Source organism: Clupea harengus, chromosome 5 (genome assembly GCF_900700415.2).
Source record: "Clupea harengus chromosome 5, Ch_v2.0.2, whole genome shotgun sequence".
Classification (NCBI taxonomy): domain Eukaryota; kingdom Metazoa; phylum Chordata; class Actinopteri; order Clupeiformes; family Clupeidae; genus Clupea; species Clupea harengus.
In genome coordinates, this window is record NC_045156.1 from 2,770,295 (window position 1) to 2,787,454 (window position 17,160).

Below are 17,160 nucleotides of genomic sequence, written 5' to 3' on the forward strand. Positions count from 1 at the left end.
ATAGCAAGGTTATTATACCTAAATATAGCAAAAAGAAGAAAACCAAAACTGGACACTGAAACCCTCTGGCAACTCGCACCTCTCTCCCTGTACTTGTACTTACAAGTCTGATGACCCTAATATTACGGTAGTCTTTCTCCTGCAGTACACTAACCATTGTTAGCCTCTTCACAAAGACACAGAAAACAGCCTCAAAAGCACTTCTATGACTTTGCTGTTTACACCTTCCCAAACTAAAAGCTTTGTTGTTACTTCCTTAACTACCATGGTTAAATATACTAGACTATCATATTGAACCAGCTCAGTCCAGACCAGCTCTAGGTTCTTTAATCTGCATGGGCTTTTCTTCCTCCTCCCTAACGGAGACAGCCATACTGAGGCTCCACCCTAACCTGGCGGACAGGTGTACTCACAAGAGGCGGGGCACCTGGATGAGCCAGCGCACATTGTCAGAGTAGACGGAGTGCGTGACGGCCCACTTCGCCAGCTTGTCCCATTCGTCACGGCAACGGCCGTAGATGGAGAGACGCAGCTCCACATTCTGGTACTTACTCTCCTCCAGATCTTCCATCACCTCCTGATGACACAGACAGTGCCAATCGACCAGTGCGTTAATATTCATTAAATGCATGACGCATATATAATATAATTTAGAAATTGAGCACATGTCTGCAGATCAAGACCGGCAGTAGACATAAATACACAGACACATATAAATGAGACCTTTAATTACTGTACTGCCAAGGACTCTTCAAATACTATACTGGTGAGGGATCTTTAATTACTGTACTGCCAAGGGCTCTTCAAATACTGTATTGGTTAGGGATCTTTAATTACTGTACTGCCAAGGACTCTTCAAATACTATACTGGTGAGGGATCTTTAATTACTGTACTGCCAAGGGCTCTTCAAATACTGTATTGGTTAGGGATCTTTAATAACTGTACTGCCGAGGGCTCTTCAAATAATGTATTGCCTTTGGATCTTCAAATACTGGTTTGCTTAGGACTTTAATAGCCGTGGACCCGCTGACCTCAGGAACACGCACCAGTGAGGCTGATCATGTGTCAGCACACAGTCAGCTGACTCTTAGGAGTCTCAAGGGCAAGCAGACATGACTGCTGACATCTGCTCCAAGCAGACCAACGCTAGGAGACCGGCAGGAACAGTTAAGCTTCATGTCTTTACTGTACCTTAATGATGTGGGCAAAGTACTTCCCCTCAATGTGGTTGTCGGTCTTAATGAAGATTTCACGCAGGATGGACTCTCCGATGGGGTTGTATTTGGCGTTGAACTTGTCAAAGCGGTGGAAGGTGTTACGGTCCTGCGGACACAGTGAGAACGGCCGCTATACACCACTTTCATAGCTTAACACCAAATCTGACCTCTTTTAATGCCTTAGCTAATGAGGTAAATCATCACCAATGTGATGATGCCTCAGAGGTTTGAAACACATGAGAATTTATCCATTTAGTCACTGGATACAACTTTTAATCAGATGGGACTTGGCATAAATTCACTGGACCAATTTGGATCAGGAATGTGACATACTAATAACTCTATCATGCAAAATTCATCAATTCATTTTTCCTGAATTAAATATTAAAATCTCAACCTGCGGGTCTGAATTCTATAATAAAATCCTGAAGGTACCACACTGAGAATCTCTGGTTGGACAGTGCTCCCTCTCAAAACGACAGAGTTACCAAATTGCCCTAAATTTGCTTTGTACAGAACTCATATGTGCATGAGGTTGACCTTTACCCCCCCCTTAACACTACTCACAGCGTGCATGTCCAGGGTGTCGACGCTGAGGTCGAAGGCCGTGAGGTTCATGTTCTCAAACACCTCCATGAGGGTCTGGCCACGGCCGCGCTCAATGTGCACAATCTCCTTGGGGTACTTCTTCATGGCGCGCTTGATGAAGCGCAGCAGATGCTTCTGGTTCATGCAGGAGGATGCGTGGATGTGGGTGTCCACCTGAAAGAGGGAGGAAGGGAGGGAGAGAGAACGAAGGACAGAGAGAGAGAGAACGAAGGAGAGAGAGAGAGAGAGAACGAAGGAGAGAGAGAGAGAGAGAGAGAGAGCGTTGAAGATGGAGAGGGGGGGGGGGGTCCCAGCAGGCAGCATCAGGGAGGCAGAGAGAAGTGGGGAAGAAAAAGAGAGAGAAAGAGAGGGAAGACATGACAAAGTGTGAGAGAGCAAGAGGGAGGGCAACCAGAACTTAACTAAACCCATTAGGTCTGCAGTAGTTAAAACGCTATAACTCCTTGGGAATTCCAACAAATTGAACAGGCGCTAAGTAATGAAACCGGCATAAAACAGCAGGACCCTGTGATTTGCTGTTCTCTCATTAAGTCACTGTGTGGCGATGCTAAGCTGATGTGCTCCACCTTGCGGATGTTGTAGAAGTCCCGGTGTGGGACCTTCTTCTGGGCAGCCAGCTCCTTCATCTCGTTCAACAGGATGTGCATCTGGAACTTTGAGCTCAGGTACTGCAGGCGTCGGTAGCAGAAGGACTTCCTGTAAAGGACCAGGGCAACAGGAAATGAACAGGAAGTCAATGTGGTCTTGCCAAAACCTCTGTAAGATCAAAACTAACTCAAACCTTTAGATGTTATCAAGGATTAGTGCATGTATTCCACTACATGCTAACTGTCATTCCCCCATGCTGGAAGAAATCTACTCTTACCCTGATACATAAAAAATCATGTGAATCCTGTTACCTTTTTATGTATTTGAAGTACTTCTTCTGTGTGAGTAAATCCTATTGTCTTTTCATATCTACTATAACAGTGTATCAAACTTAATTGGAAAAGATTTGATTATGAAAGGGGAAAAGCCCAGACTCACTTTAACAGACACTGTCCTCAGTAATTGTATCAGACATTTTCTGTGGCGTTGCTTCTGTTGCACAGTAATGGATCTCGTGGCTTGGTTTTATAATCACAGAGTTGACTGCATCGATCCACATTTATCATTTAGCATCAGATGCTGCACGCAGCAAATAATGAAAGACATCTCCCTCTAGAGAAATGTCCCGACCTAGCCTAGTCTGTGAGTCGGACTGTGGGCGGACATAATGTGTCCCTTCTGGTGTGGGCAGAGCATTCATGTGAAGTGGTGATCACCACAGAGGATGCTGAGCATCCCATAATATAGCAATAAACCAATGATGCTTGTGTCTGTAATGCACACACGCTGTCAACATGTCACCATTCCCCATCTTGAAGATAACAACAGTGGCAGTGCCAACTAATGTCTGTTGGTTCTATTGGTTGCACGTTCTAGCAGTTAGGCCATCAGGGGGGCGAGATACTCACACAGGACCGTTGATGATGAGGGCCATCATGACGTTCATGTCTGTGATGTATTCCTGCAGGTCTGTGTAGGGCAGGTCCAGTTCTGTGCTCCTGGGGAGATTGCATGTGTACAGAACCAACAGTGAAGCTGTGACGTCTGCACTCTAACTTATAGTACAATTTACTGTCAACAGAACAGAGAGAACACACTGACTGGACGCACACTTACTATGCATATCCAACGCATGGATGAATGCACCTTATAGTTCATGATGCTTACTGAAACACACACACACACACGCACATACTACCATATGGGTGTACTCACACAGTCTTTAAAAACAGTACTCAAACATACATGCTTGCACACACGTACACACAAACACACACACATACACACACACACACACACACTGCCGCATGTGCAGCTGATGCCTCTTACTTGTCCGTGTGGTTCTCCTTGGAGTAGACATGGACGACTCCATCCACCATCTTACAGCTGTAGCCCGTGTCTGAGGGCATGTTGCTGAGGGCCTGGCCTTCATAAGGGTGAGTGTCAGAGGCAGGGGGGTCCATTGGGGCATCTAACATCACCAAAACACAGAGGAAACACAAAAAAAAGAGAAATACATAAAAAAACACATAAAAAAGACAAGAGTAACAAGAGAAAGAAACAAACAAACAATACATAAATAAATAAATACATAAATAAATAAATAAATAAAATAAGATACCTTTTTTAATTTTTTATCACTGACAGAAAGCCCTATACTCACTCACTCCTATCCCTAAAGCCTTACTACCGCCCTCCAGTGGACTGCGCTGATAAATGTGCCAGGTCAGCTTAGGTCTCACCTGCGTCCACGGGGGTCTCTGGGATCTCCTCGTAGACACGCAGCTCCATGGGCTTCTCCCCCAGCTCCTGCAGGGTCCGCGCCGTGGTCTTACAGAAGCTCTGCATGGACAGGGCCATGTACTTCTCCCGGATGAACAGGGCCTTCACCACACACTTGGCCGCATCCACCAGGTCTGTGAAGGGTACCTGGGGGGCGGAGGACGGAGAGGGAGAGAGGGAGAGTGATAAAGAAAGGTAATAAGACGGTCAGAGAGAGGGAGAGAGAGAGAGTGATAAAGAAAGGTAGTAAGACGGTCAGAGAGAGGGAGAGGGGGAGAGAAGGAGAGAGGAAGAGAGAGAGAGAGAGAGAAAAAGGAAGGTAGTAAGGCGGTCAAAGAGAGGGAGAGAGAGAGAGTGAGAAAGAAAGGTAAAAAGACGGTCAGAGGGAGAGGGGGAGAGAAGGAGAGAGTAAGAGAGAGAGAGAGAGAGAGAGAGAGAGAGAGAGAGAGAGAGAGAAAGAAAGGTAGTAAGACGGTCAGAGAGAGGGAGAGAGAGAGAGAGGTCAATGTTTGGGTGTCCGTGTTCTCGTAAATTACATTCACCTCCGGAGACAACCGTGTGGGAATTTGATTAAAGTAAAGTTGGGAACAATTTGATGGTTAACAGTGTCTGACATTTTTAAACCAATCTACCCTTTTTTAATCAGGTTGGTCAAATTGAGGGCAACTGCTGAATAATAAAACTGTCATGGTGTTGATAACAGTTGAGTCATTACAGCCCTGTCGCAGAAATTATTTTCAGACATTGTCTGGTCATTACACCACATGGATTCAGACATTACCTTGCACACACCCTGGTAAATTGTGGAGACCTTTCGCTCTAAGTGTGTGGGCACGTTGCTGACATTTATCATGCGAGGCGAGACTGAAAAATTAACAAAATCGGAAAGGAACAAAAACACCCGCATAATGTCAAACTGGTGTGTGAACACAGCTCCCTCGCAGCATGTCCTGGCCTAGGCTACGTGTGTGAAAGGACAGCTCTGAGCAATCTCAGGACACTGCCCACGAGTGACGTCCGAAAGGGCCAATAACATTCAGTAATTATAGATTCTAAAACAAGCTACAACCACATTTCAACAGGTTGTATGCGCCCTAGTAACAAAGTGATGAAGCCACATCTGGCCCCGTGTGACTGGTGTAGTGAAGACTAGTATATGAAGGGAACTCCCCTTGGCTTTTACAACACCTCCATTCCCAGTTCGCTTTAAAAGCACAGCCACCCACAGTACAGTGAATTCCATCTATCCATTTGCTGAGTGCTTAGTGCTCAGGCATTGACCCCGTGACCTCTGTGATGCTGGCGCCGGCCATGCTCTGCCAATGAAGCTACAAGAGTGAGCCGCGGTGCCCAGAGAAGGAGCCCGGCTGGCAACACAGGGCTCTGCCACAGGCCTAAAAAAACCATCTCCTGGCCCACGCGATGCGACATGATACCCATTTAAGGTCATTCTCTGGCCCCAGGAATCCGGGGGAGAGCGAGCGCACGAGAGAGAGAGAGAGAGAGAGAGAGAGAGAGAGAGAGAGAGCTCGTGAAAAGGAGCACGCAGGTCTAATTCTGACCGGAACATCACATGATGTCATTGAAATAGCACGCTGCCACAACAAAGCTCAGCCTCTGTCTTTTCAGGACTCCTCTTCTTTGGTTTAATGAATAAATTGCATTTATCAAGTGTCGAGAGTTGTCTGACCTAGTTGTTTACTTATCGACTTACACAACCCTGCTAAATAGACCCTCAATGACGCTAAAAATCTGGCTCAGGTCTAAATCCAATCGTCCCTGTGAGCTGACGGCGGAGCTCGGGTCTCACCCCGCATTTCTCCTCTCCAGAAATGGAGACGCGCTGGTACTCCCGCTCCACGATGGTATCCTTGAGAGCGTGGTCCACTGTCACCATGCTCTGCTCCTTCAGGAACCTGGAAGGGGAGGAGGAAGAGTAGCAATGACGTTAGGGGTAGTGAAGAGGAGGAGGAGGAGGAGGAGGAGAGAAAAGAAAAAAAGAGGGAAGGGGGGAGACAGTGAGGTGAGAGAAGAAGAGAGACAGAGACAGGAAGAGAGCTCGAGCTCATGAACGAGACCATGAACAGACGGGATGGTGACAGGATGGGAGATGTTTTCGACAGTAACCTGTGAAGGCAGCTAACCAAGTTAGCGATGGACAGACAGTTCAGGTTATTCAGTGACAGTGAGTGCTGTGTCGTGTGGTTTAACCAGCATGGCCTGGGCAGGGGCTCTGGTGGCTGTTCCTTATAATGAGGACAGAAGAAGCTTCTGGAACTTATCATTACCGCCTCCACATACACCCTCTTCAGAGTAAAGATCAGATGATCAAAAGGCATAGCTAGACTGCTGTCTGTGTGTGTGTGTGTGTGTGTGTGTGTGTGTGCGTGTGTATGTGTCTGTGAGATACATCTAGGTGTGATGAGTGTGAGTTATAGATGCCAATTAGCCCCACTGAAGTCTCTGGGGGGATAGGTGTGGTGGCTGGCCTTTCTGCACGGCTGCCGCTTCAAAGTGTGTATAAAGGTCCGCTCCTGTCTCCGGTCATCAAACAGGGCGCCCTTTGCTCCGCTGCGTCACTAACGGGCTTCTGAAAGCCAGACGGATGCCACATAGCACACGAGCAGAGGAAGACATGCACTTACTGTCACAACCACATGACCCTCCAGTGTGGAGGAGGGAGGTTAGGCATAAGGAATGATTGCAAGGGTTGAGACCACAGAGAGAAGATGCAAAGTCAATGCAAAGATAAGATATGAAGAGGCAGAAAGAAGTCTGTGGCTTGATGTGTGTGTGAGCAGTGTGTGTGTGAGAGAGAGAGAGACAGCGAGAGAGAGAGAGACAGATATATAGAAAGAGAGAGAGAGACAGAGAGAGAGAGAGAGGCTAATGAATAAATCAGGAGTATGTGAATGATAATGTGTCTGAAAGAGTGTAGAAAAGAGTGAGAGAAAGATTGAGAGAGTGAGAGAGACGAGCGGTACAGAGGAGCGGGAGAGAGGCAGGGCGGGCGTCTGCGTGCGGAGCAGCTCACTCACTCCAGGTCAGTAGCGCTGTCGATTTTCATGAAGTCCTGTTTGGCGCGCACCAAGATCTCCGGCTCAAGCCTGGAGCAGAGGGGGTGAGGCGGGCAAAGCCAGACACACACACACACACACACACACACACACACACACACACACACAGACACACACAGATACACACACAAACACGTGCGGCAACACACACACACACACACAAACACACAACACACACAACACACACACACACAACACACACAACACACACACACACACACACACACACACACACGTGGATGAAGGGGGGAGGTGAGGTATGGGTGAGGAGCCAGAGGAGAAGAGAACACACGATCAGAACAACACAGTGCTGTTTCCTGATTGGTCACATGACACTGCAGTGGTAGCAGCTCAGAGGTCAAAGTTAACACTGATCAGACCCCTACAGCTGAACAGAGCAAACGAACAGTGACATGGTGAAAAAGCTTCCCTCCACACGGACCCAACAGTGACATTGTGATTCCCACACATCGACACTCACAGGGACCTGTGTTGAGCTCCCTGTGGACGAGCCTAAATGTTAGTATACATGCGAAAGTAAGCATAAGCACACATGCGACTCTAAGTGCTACTCCACATGCTACATGCTAGTAGTCAGTACATAAGCGGTCAGTACAAATTACTGCTGTTAGATTGTTTAGTATTAGTACATACTGTTATAGTGCAAGCACATGCGATTGTTAGAAAAAAAAATCATAAATATCAGTTGTAATATCAGTGTAATGTCAGTACACATACTGCCTGTTATTCTTGATGCTAGTTAGTTAGCATGCAGAAGGATAACAGGATGATTAACTGTGGTTGGTCTGGGAAAAGAGGTGAGACATGAGAATCTGAAGGTCATGCTTACAGAGAGATGGACAGAAGGAGAGAGAAAGGGAGAGAGAGAGAGAGAGAAGGATGGAGGAAAGCGAGACAGAGAGAAGAGAAGGAGAAGTTGGAGGGATGTACGGTTACAGGCAGTGGGTGGGGGTGTTGTGGGGCAGGAAGTGTGTGTGTGTGTGTGTGTGTGTGTGTGTGTGTGTGTGTGTGTGTGTGTGTGCATGTGTGAGTGTGTGTGTGTGTGTGTGTGTGTGTGTGTGTGTGTGTGTGCGTGTGTGTGTGCATGTGTGAGTGTGTGTGTGTGTGTGTGTGTGTGTGTGTGTGTGTGTGTGTGTGTGTCGGGTGGCTGGCTCACTTGACGTCCTGGCTGATCTGGCGCTCCAGGCGGTGTCGTTTCTCCTCCAGCTGCTCGATGGGGCTGTCCTCTGGGAACTCATATGGAGCGGTTCGCATCTCGCTCTCAGTCAGACCGCGCGAGAACAGCTCCTGTGAAGAGGAGACACACACACACATATCACAAACAATCGCACATGCGCACACATTTATGGTTGTGGCTCATTTTTTCAATTAAGTAATGAGCCAAAATAGTTTTTTTATATCGTAAGACTTCCTAAAGATATACACACTAACAAACATAAAATAGAATAGACGAACAAGAACTTGTACACTTAAATATCACACTTATGTAGTGAATACCATGCTTACAGACATCACAACTGCATGTGAACTGGCACACACACACACACACACACACACACACACACACACACACACACACACACACACACACACACACATGAACACATACATACACAGAGTAAATCAGAGAAGGGCATTCTTACCTCGGCGATCTCTTTGTACTTGCCGTCCATGGAGGTGCGCAGGTCAGGGAATTGCTTCAGAGTCACGGGGGTGCCCGGCAGAGAGCGCTGGGACGTCAGGGGCTTGGGGCCAGAGGCACCACGGAGATCTACACACACACACACACACACACACACACACACACACAAACACACACACACATACGTTTAAATATACACACACAAATGTGTGCCAGTGCAAAAGTACAAACACGTATGTGTGTGTGTGCGTTTGCGTGTGCGTGTGCATGTATGCAGACACACATGTGCAAACACACACACACATACACACACAAAAACACATAAAGGAAAAAAAGAGAGCAGGAGAGAGTATATTAAAAACCTTTTCCATATACCTGCCAAATTAAAATACCCTTTCTTAGGCAGCAGGAGGAGAGGGAGTAGCAGAAAGTGTAGTAGTTGTCCTCTCCTCTCCTCTCCCCTCCTCTACCTGGCCCGCTCCTCAGAGCGTCAGGAGCGCCTGGGGCTTGACATTAACTGCTGCTCCCCACTGCTCATTACCACCAGGGGCCCAACACCAGCGCCATCTAACCCACTTAACCGAGAGAAAACAACCCATTAACGGGGCCGGTATGGCCAGGGCCGGCCAACAGGCAGCTTTCCGAACCCGACTCCCCTGGCGTTTACACACGGTCCATTTTAGTGTTGGGCGTGCAAGCAACCTCTCTGCATATTCAAAGGGGATGAAAACTTGAACTCATTTTCTCCATTGAATCTGACACGGACACAAACATATAGACATATGGGACCACACACACACACACACACACACACACACACACACACACACACACACACACACACACACACACACACACACACACACACACACACACACACACACACACACACACACACACACACATACACACACACACACACACACAGACACACACACTGCATATCTTGCTCTTTTCTGAATAGGCTTCGTTCACTGAGAACGCAGTGCCAGCACTCTGGGTGAGAGTCACCTCATCGACTGAAACGATGACACCAGGAAATGACACTCCGCATCCTCTTGCTGTGGGCAGAGAAAGTTGGCATCAACCAGCCCTCGATACCCCACTGTGCTGCAGAGAATCAGACACGCCACACGCGCTGACTTTCCTTAAAGGGATTCTTCTCAATCACATCACCCGCCCTCAAGTCAAGTCAAATAATTTATGCATGTGCAAGTGTTACACATACAGGGGAACAAAACTGATATTCTCAAGGGACACAGTCCAACATAGAAAACTTGACATCAACAACTAAAAAGCTATAAATACTACGGTAAGTACTAAATAAAGTATATATATATATCCTACACACACATAAACGCACACACACGTTGTAGGCGAGTAACATGAGGCACCTGTGACTCCTGAGAGATGTAGATCTCCTTCCAGAGATGCCCTAATGGAGCACCCCCCCCACCCCTCATGGAGACTGGGGGAGGAGGTGTCTGCTGGAGCACGTGCAGGAGAGCAGAGAGAGGGGGTAAACAGGCCAAGCCAGAGGAGTACAAAGACATCACTGTGTCAGGTCCAGAATAACCAGAGAGAGAGAGAGAGAGAGAGAGAGAGAGAGAGAGAGAGAAGAAAACTGCAAACTAAAGAATTTTGATTATGTGTGTCTGAAAAGGCTGCATGTTTGTATATAGTGTGTTTGTGTGTTTCGGTGTGTACGTGAGTGTAATTCAGTGTGGAATGTATGCAGAGCTCTTGGGGGACTATAATGGGGAGATGAGGACACCAGAGGGGACACAATGCCTCCCTAAAGCCTCTAATGTCTTCTGCAGCTGTTGTGGTGGAGTATGGAACATCCCCATAAACACAGCCCTAGTGACCGACACACTGCTCTGCTGTTGTTGACCAGGTATGACATGTCCTATGGGATGTGCTTGTCCATGTATGTGTACATGTATGTATGTGTGTGTGTGTGTGTGTGTGTGTGTGTGTGTGTGTGTGTGTGTGTGTGTGTGTGTGTGTGTGTGTGTGTGTTGGGGGGTTGGCGAGGGTTGTGGGGTGTTGAAGCATACATGTGTTTGAGTATATGTATGTATATGTTTGAGTGTATGTGTGTGCACGTGGTAAGAATTTCAAGTGTACGTTTCGCATTGTCAGAGAGAGAATACCGCACATCTCAGAGACAGCCCACACCACCAGCAGCAGAATCTGCACAGCAAGCTCAGAACACAGCCCCTGTATGCTTCAAGAAAGCAGCGATTACCATGGTGACGCACTGCAACAATCAGGCAGCCATGAACTAGGCCACACAAACGTGAATCAAATTTGATGAGATGATTGAGTGAGTCCAGGATTCATACACTAGCCAGAACAGCCTTGCTGGGTTTTTTTTTCCCCCTTCCTTTTCATTGAGTGGAGAAAGCTGACAACAGCTAAAAACTCCCATCACACGCTCTCAAAGCTCGTCACAAATCACACACATCTCAGCCTCCTCTCCATTATTCATCTACAGAGCAAATTTCTTTCATTTTCTATGTCTCCTCTTGCGCAGCTCTAATCAATATTCCATGAGGCCTTTGGGGGACACAATAAAGAATGACTGCGCATGAGAGATGAGATGCGCTCTGAGGCAAGACTGACAAACGGCAGCTTCTCACACCAGGAGGCAAATCACATAATGCATGCCATGACTTCTACAGGCTACATCAGCACCCCAAAGGCTGGGTTCACCAATACCATTCTCTGCTTTCTGGTGTGTGTGAGTGTGTGTGTGTGTGTGTGTGTGTGTGTGTGTGTGTGTGTGTGTCTTTGTGTGTGTGTGTGTGTGTCTTTGTGTGTGTGTGTCTGTGTCTGTGTGTGTGTGTATGTGTGTGTCTGTGTGTGTGTGTGTGTGTGTGTGTGTGTGTGTGTGTGTGTGTGTGTGTGTGTGTGTGTGTCTGTGTGTGTGTGTGTGTGTGTGTGTGTGTGAGAACTTGGCGTGTAAACCTGTATGTGAATGTGAAGAGATGGCATTTGGGGAGTTGATGATTGATGGAGCGTTGTGGTGGAGCTCTCTATGAGAGGCCATTAGGTCTCCACTGACAGAACTCTCTCGGCCATCACAGCAGTAAATAACAAAACAGACTCTCAGAGAGAGAGAGAGAGAAAGAGAGAGTTGGGGATGGAGGATAAGAGGAAGACAAACTGGACAACCTCCCCCCCACGTGTTGCAGTACAAAATGAGTTTCTCTAAGATACACATCCTCACATCTGAATGAATGAATGAATGAATATCTACAGCTCCCCCCCACCCCCCACTCACCCACACTATTAACATAAATAAATATATAAAGTGTGGATCTGGGACACACTTTCTCTCTGCTTTTGTTTTCCTGGGGTATGAGCGGGTGACACCTGACCTACATGTCAAAACACGATACGTCTCAAACTAACCTTATTGGCAAGTTAGCACTGTGGATAAAAGGGAAACACGCGCACTCCTTCACAATACAAGATAAATAACACACACGCGCACACACGCGCACACACACACACACACACACACACAAGAGCCCTAATCCAAGATTAGCACAAATGCTTGTCAGAGCTCAAAAGACTGTGTGCGTGACCCCTGTGCTGCTTGGCTGCTGGTGAGTCTGAGGGCCTTCATGGGCCTGGGGTACGGCCCACTGTGGTAGGGTCTGTCTTCAGGAGGGGGACAATTAGTCTGAACCATCTGCTTGGCTACTGCTGAATCACACACACACACATGCAGCCTGGCCTGCGTCAAGCGCCCGCGGTCCTCCATCTTTCAGTGTGGCCTGAGGAAACAGACTGCAGTCAGGGGAGAACGGGAGGGATGGCAGGATGGGAGACGAGCGGTAGATGATTGGTGTGTGGAAATGCAAGAAATACTCAGCAGGAATTCAAAAGTGAGACTGAATCCCCCATCTACATACACATGCACACACACACACACACACACACACACACACACACACACACACACACACACACACACACACACACACACACACACACACACACACACACACACACACACACACACACACACACACACACACACTAACACAAACACACAATCAGCGCAACATTGTGCTGTGTTTTGACTTGCAGACTGCTGCGGAACAATCTGGAATGTCTCTCTCCCTCTCTGCTTCTATCCCTCTCCCTTTCTTTCACTCCCCCTCTCTCTCTGGTGTGGATCTCACTGTCCCTGTCCTCTGGTGTAACCTCCCCAGTGATCACTTCCTGTTTTCTGTCGTCTAGGGACTCTGATATTGATACAGGAGGACAGGAGGACACACACACACACACACACACACACACACACACACACACACACACACACACACACACACACACACAGACACACACACAATAGAGTTATTATGGTCTTGATGAAATGTTCATTAGTTTTTATTTGTATTTAGTCTTCCAATTGTTTTTTTATATTGCAGTTTAGTTTCAGTTGATTTTATACGTAATACGTATAAGTAGTTTTAATGTTTTTTTTTGAGGAATTGACAATTGATTTAGTTTATTATTTATTATATATATTAAGAGAGCCTGAAGCTGAAAAGGGAAGGATGAAAGAATGCATGAAATCATATATGACTGATTTCATTCATCCGAGTTCCTTTTTTATTAGGCCAGTGTCTCTCAAGAAGTCAAACACAACAGGACAAAGTGGTACAGCAATCACTGCAAATCAAGGGGGAAAACAAAAACGAACCTGATTTTACCTGCAATTCTATTCTCGATTCTATTCACACACACACACACACACACACACACACACACACACACACACACACACACACACACACACACACACACACACACACACACACAGAGACAAAAGCTCCACAGCTAAATCCACTTCTCCTACAGGAAGGGGGTACAAGGACCTGACAACAGCACAGGCGCAAATTATGAAGCTCACACACACGAGCACGCCACTAGCATACACTCTCACACATGCAGATATGCTTTACACACACACACACACACACACACACACCAGTACACAGACATACACACACACACACACACACACCAGTACACAGACACACATTTTCCCGTTAGCACTGTTATTGCTTAGATTCTTTGGAAGAGAGCCCACAAATAGGCCGTCTCTTTGTGAGTGTCGACATCAGGACCATGAAGGCCTTTATGAGAGGTGAGAGGGGTGATCCCTGCAACGGCCACCAACAGCTGCTGTTGTAAGAGGGGCCTACCCCAGCCCCTTACCTGCTCAAAACACATGCCCTCTACAACCATCACACACACACACACACACACACACACACACACACACACTCACACAAGCACACGCGCACAAAGACTTGCACAGAGCAAGACTCCACCATATCTCCACCTCTAACTTCCAAAAACACACAAGCACACACACATACACACAAACACACGCACACACACACACACTCACACAAGCACACGCGCACACAGATTTGCACAAAGCAAGACTCATATCTCCACCTCTAATTTCCAAAAACACACGCACACACACACACACACACAAACACGCGCACACGCACGCATACACACACATTCCTCATGCACAAAAAATAACTTCCTCTGCCCACTAGCATAAGCTACATTTTTGGCTTTCCTCACGCTAAGTCTTCACAATGTGGTTTATGGTCTCCTCCACAGGGGGGGGGGGGGTTAGAGGAGACCCGGCCATGTTTAGCACCAGCCTCTTTAAACAAGTCTTTTTCCACACTGCAGCCGGCAAAAGGAGAAATCCTGCCTCTATCCACCTCCCTCAGTCACACACACACACACACACACACACACACACACACGCCCATACGTAGACATACAGACACCCACATACACATGCACACACGTGTGAGTGTGCACACACACACACACACACACACACACACACACACACACACACACAAATAGACGTTCCCACACAAGCCTACCTCAAGCACTATAATGACATTGATGATGATGATGATGATGTAGCCCTATCTGAGAGTGTAACTCCAACCTGCTGTTTCTGTAAGTGCTTCTCTGTGACAGTGACAAGGACAGGGCTCTAAACAAACGACACACACTGCCTATGGCCAAGCAGACTGCAATTTTCTGCATTCGCACGGGCAGCAATTACAAGATGTTTTTCAGGAGGTGGACAATTAGTCTGAACCATCTGCTTGGCCACTGTTGAATCACACACACAGACAGACACGCACACACACACTGCCTAGCCTGGGACAACTGCACACACTCCTCCAGCTTTCAGTGTGGCCTAGGGACACTGCCAGCTTTTCAGATCGAAAAACCGAGACAAAAACACTGATTCATGCTTCCCGAAAAGCTGTGTACAGCCTAAACTGTCAGCCCCATGGCGAGGGATCCTGCAGTCTGAGCAATTCTACACACACACACACAGACACACACAAATTCACAAATAAACATTTGTAAACATCAATACACACACACGCACACAAACACACACAAAAAACACACACACAGACACAGAGCCTTCCAGGACAGAGCCATATGGATGCCTGATTTAAAATGGTGCTAACTATCCAGCAGCAAAATGCAGCGTTGCTTGTGTGAGAGGCAGCTCCATTGTATGCTAGACAATGTCCATCAGCTGTTGCATAGCTTTTCTTAAAGATTGTTTCTACATTTCAATTTCATTTTATCAGTTAAACTTTAAAATTTTGAAAAAATAAAATATTTTATGTGATTTCACATTATATTAATGATTAAGCTAGCTATCACTTCTAACACATAGGCTAACCAGTAGGCCCTGACCATATTATAAAAGTACAAAGTAGGCTACAAACTCATCACCAAGCAGGTTAGTTATGAGCTACTATGCTGTAAGTGTACTGTCAAATTTAATTTGACCTGTAGTTGGTTGGTTACCCCCCCCCCCAGAGACAGAGGCATAACATCTCTCCATCTCTCTCTCTCAGTCATTCATTCTAGGCATGACAACCTCTTACCCTCTCAATCTCTCTCTCTCTCATTTAGAGCTGTCTACTCTCTCTCTCTGGCTTGATTGAGTCACACAATCCTGCCCCGCCCACACATGAACTCCCTTAAACCCACCAGACAGCAGGACCGGCAGCTGCACCCAGCAATGAGTACAATATCATAATAACACAAACACACAGACACACACACACTCACACACAGACAGACACACACACACACAGACACACACACAAATATACACCTAAGCCCAGTTGCATATCTTCTGTCGCTTATCTAGTACCTTACCTCCCACCCCCCCACACACACACACACAAACATTTCATTTCTGAAACAACAGCTACATACACAGGCACACTGTCCATCCATCATCCCCAGTATAGTACCCATAATCCCCTGCCAGCCAGGCACAGATGACTCTTAATCCTGCAGCAAGCCACTCGCTGCTCACTGACAACAACATGTGTCAACTTAACCTGTCTCTGTCTCTCTACACACAAAACACAAACAGTCAGTTAGTCAGTCAGTCAGTCAGTCAGTCAGTCAGTCAGTCACACAAAAACACACACACACACACTCACACACACACACAAAAGCATACCTCCACAAACTAACTACCCTGAGCTGTCATCTCCTCTCACCCTCATACACCTTCCTCTCTTAGACACACACACACACACACACACACTATGCCACTGGCTCAAACAAACAAACTAAGGTCTGATCAGCCGTTTAATATCCTCTCCGACTACATGAATGTTACCGCCCTCAGAAACAATTAATACAAAATCAACCATGGCACAAAACAAACAAACAAACAAACAAACAAAGGGGCTTGGAGGAAGCGCAGCTCTTTGTGAGATCAGCAGGGCACTGATGAGGAGCTCACGCTGGAGTATCACATCTCAGCCTGAGCGTCAGACTTCACACAGAGAGGGAAGCCATTCCACATGACTCTATTCAAAAAGCCCCAGTGCTGCTGACCGGAGCCCTCTGAGGGGAGGGCCGCGTTCACGCTCCCTATATGCTTGGGGGGAGCCGCGTTCACACTGCCTATATGCTGGGGAGGGCCGTGTTCACACTGCCTATATGCTGGGGAGGGCCGCGTTCACGCTCCCTATATGCTTGGGGGGAGCCGCGTTCACGCTCCCTATATGCTGGGGAGGGAGGTGTATGAGCAGACACAATCAAACCGGGAGAAAATAAAAGTAAAGAAACAAGATATTAGAAAATGTGTGTCGGATAGTTTGGAAC

At 47.1% G+C, this 17,160-nt stretch overlaps 1 protein-coding gene across 5 annotated transcripts in view; it reads right to left on the bottom strand.

Annotated features, from left to right (window-relative positions):
* The window catches only part of LOC105900275 (AMP deaminase 2), a 49,645-nt gene that overhangs the window by 6,671 nt on the left and 25,814 nt on the right, over nucleotides 1–17,160 (bottom strand). For all 5 annotated transcript variants that reach the window (XM_031567317.2, XM_031567318.2, XM_031567316.2 and 2 more), the window contains exons 2-12: nucleotides 8,939–9,066; nucleotides 8,452–8,582; nucleotides 7,236–7,304; nucleotides 6,008–6,113; nucleotides 4,158–4,344; nucleotides 3,745–3,886; nucleotides 3,324–3,413; nucleotides 2,394–2,523; nucleotides 1,786–1,980; nucleotides 1,193–1,324; nucleotides 414–577 (exon numbers count right to left, since the gene is read on the bottom strand). In XM_031567317.2, coding sequence (XP_031423177.1) covers nucleotides 414–577; nucleotides 1,193–1,324; nucleotides 1,786–1,980; nucleotides 2,394–2,523; nucleotides 3,324–3,413; nucleotides 3,745–3,886; nucleotides 4,158–4,344; nucleotides 6,008–6,113; nucleotides 7,236–7,304; nucleotides 8,452–8,582; nucleotides 8,939–9,066 — 1,474 coding nt within the window. The remainder of the gene's footprint in view (nucleotides 1–413; nucleotides 578–1,192; nucleotides 1,325–1,785; nucleotides 1,981–2,393; nucleotides 2,524–3,323; nucleotides 3,414–3,744; nucleotides 3,887–4,157; nucleotides 4,345–6,007; nucleotides 6,114–7,235; nucleotides 7,305–8,451; nucleotides 8,583–8,938; nucleotides 9,067–17,160) is intronic.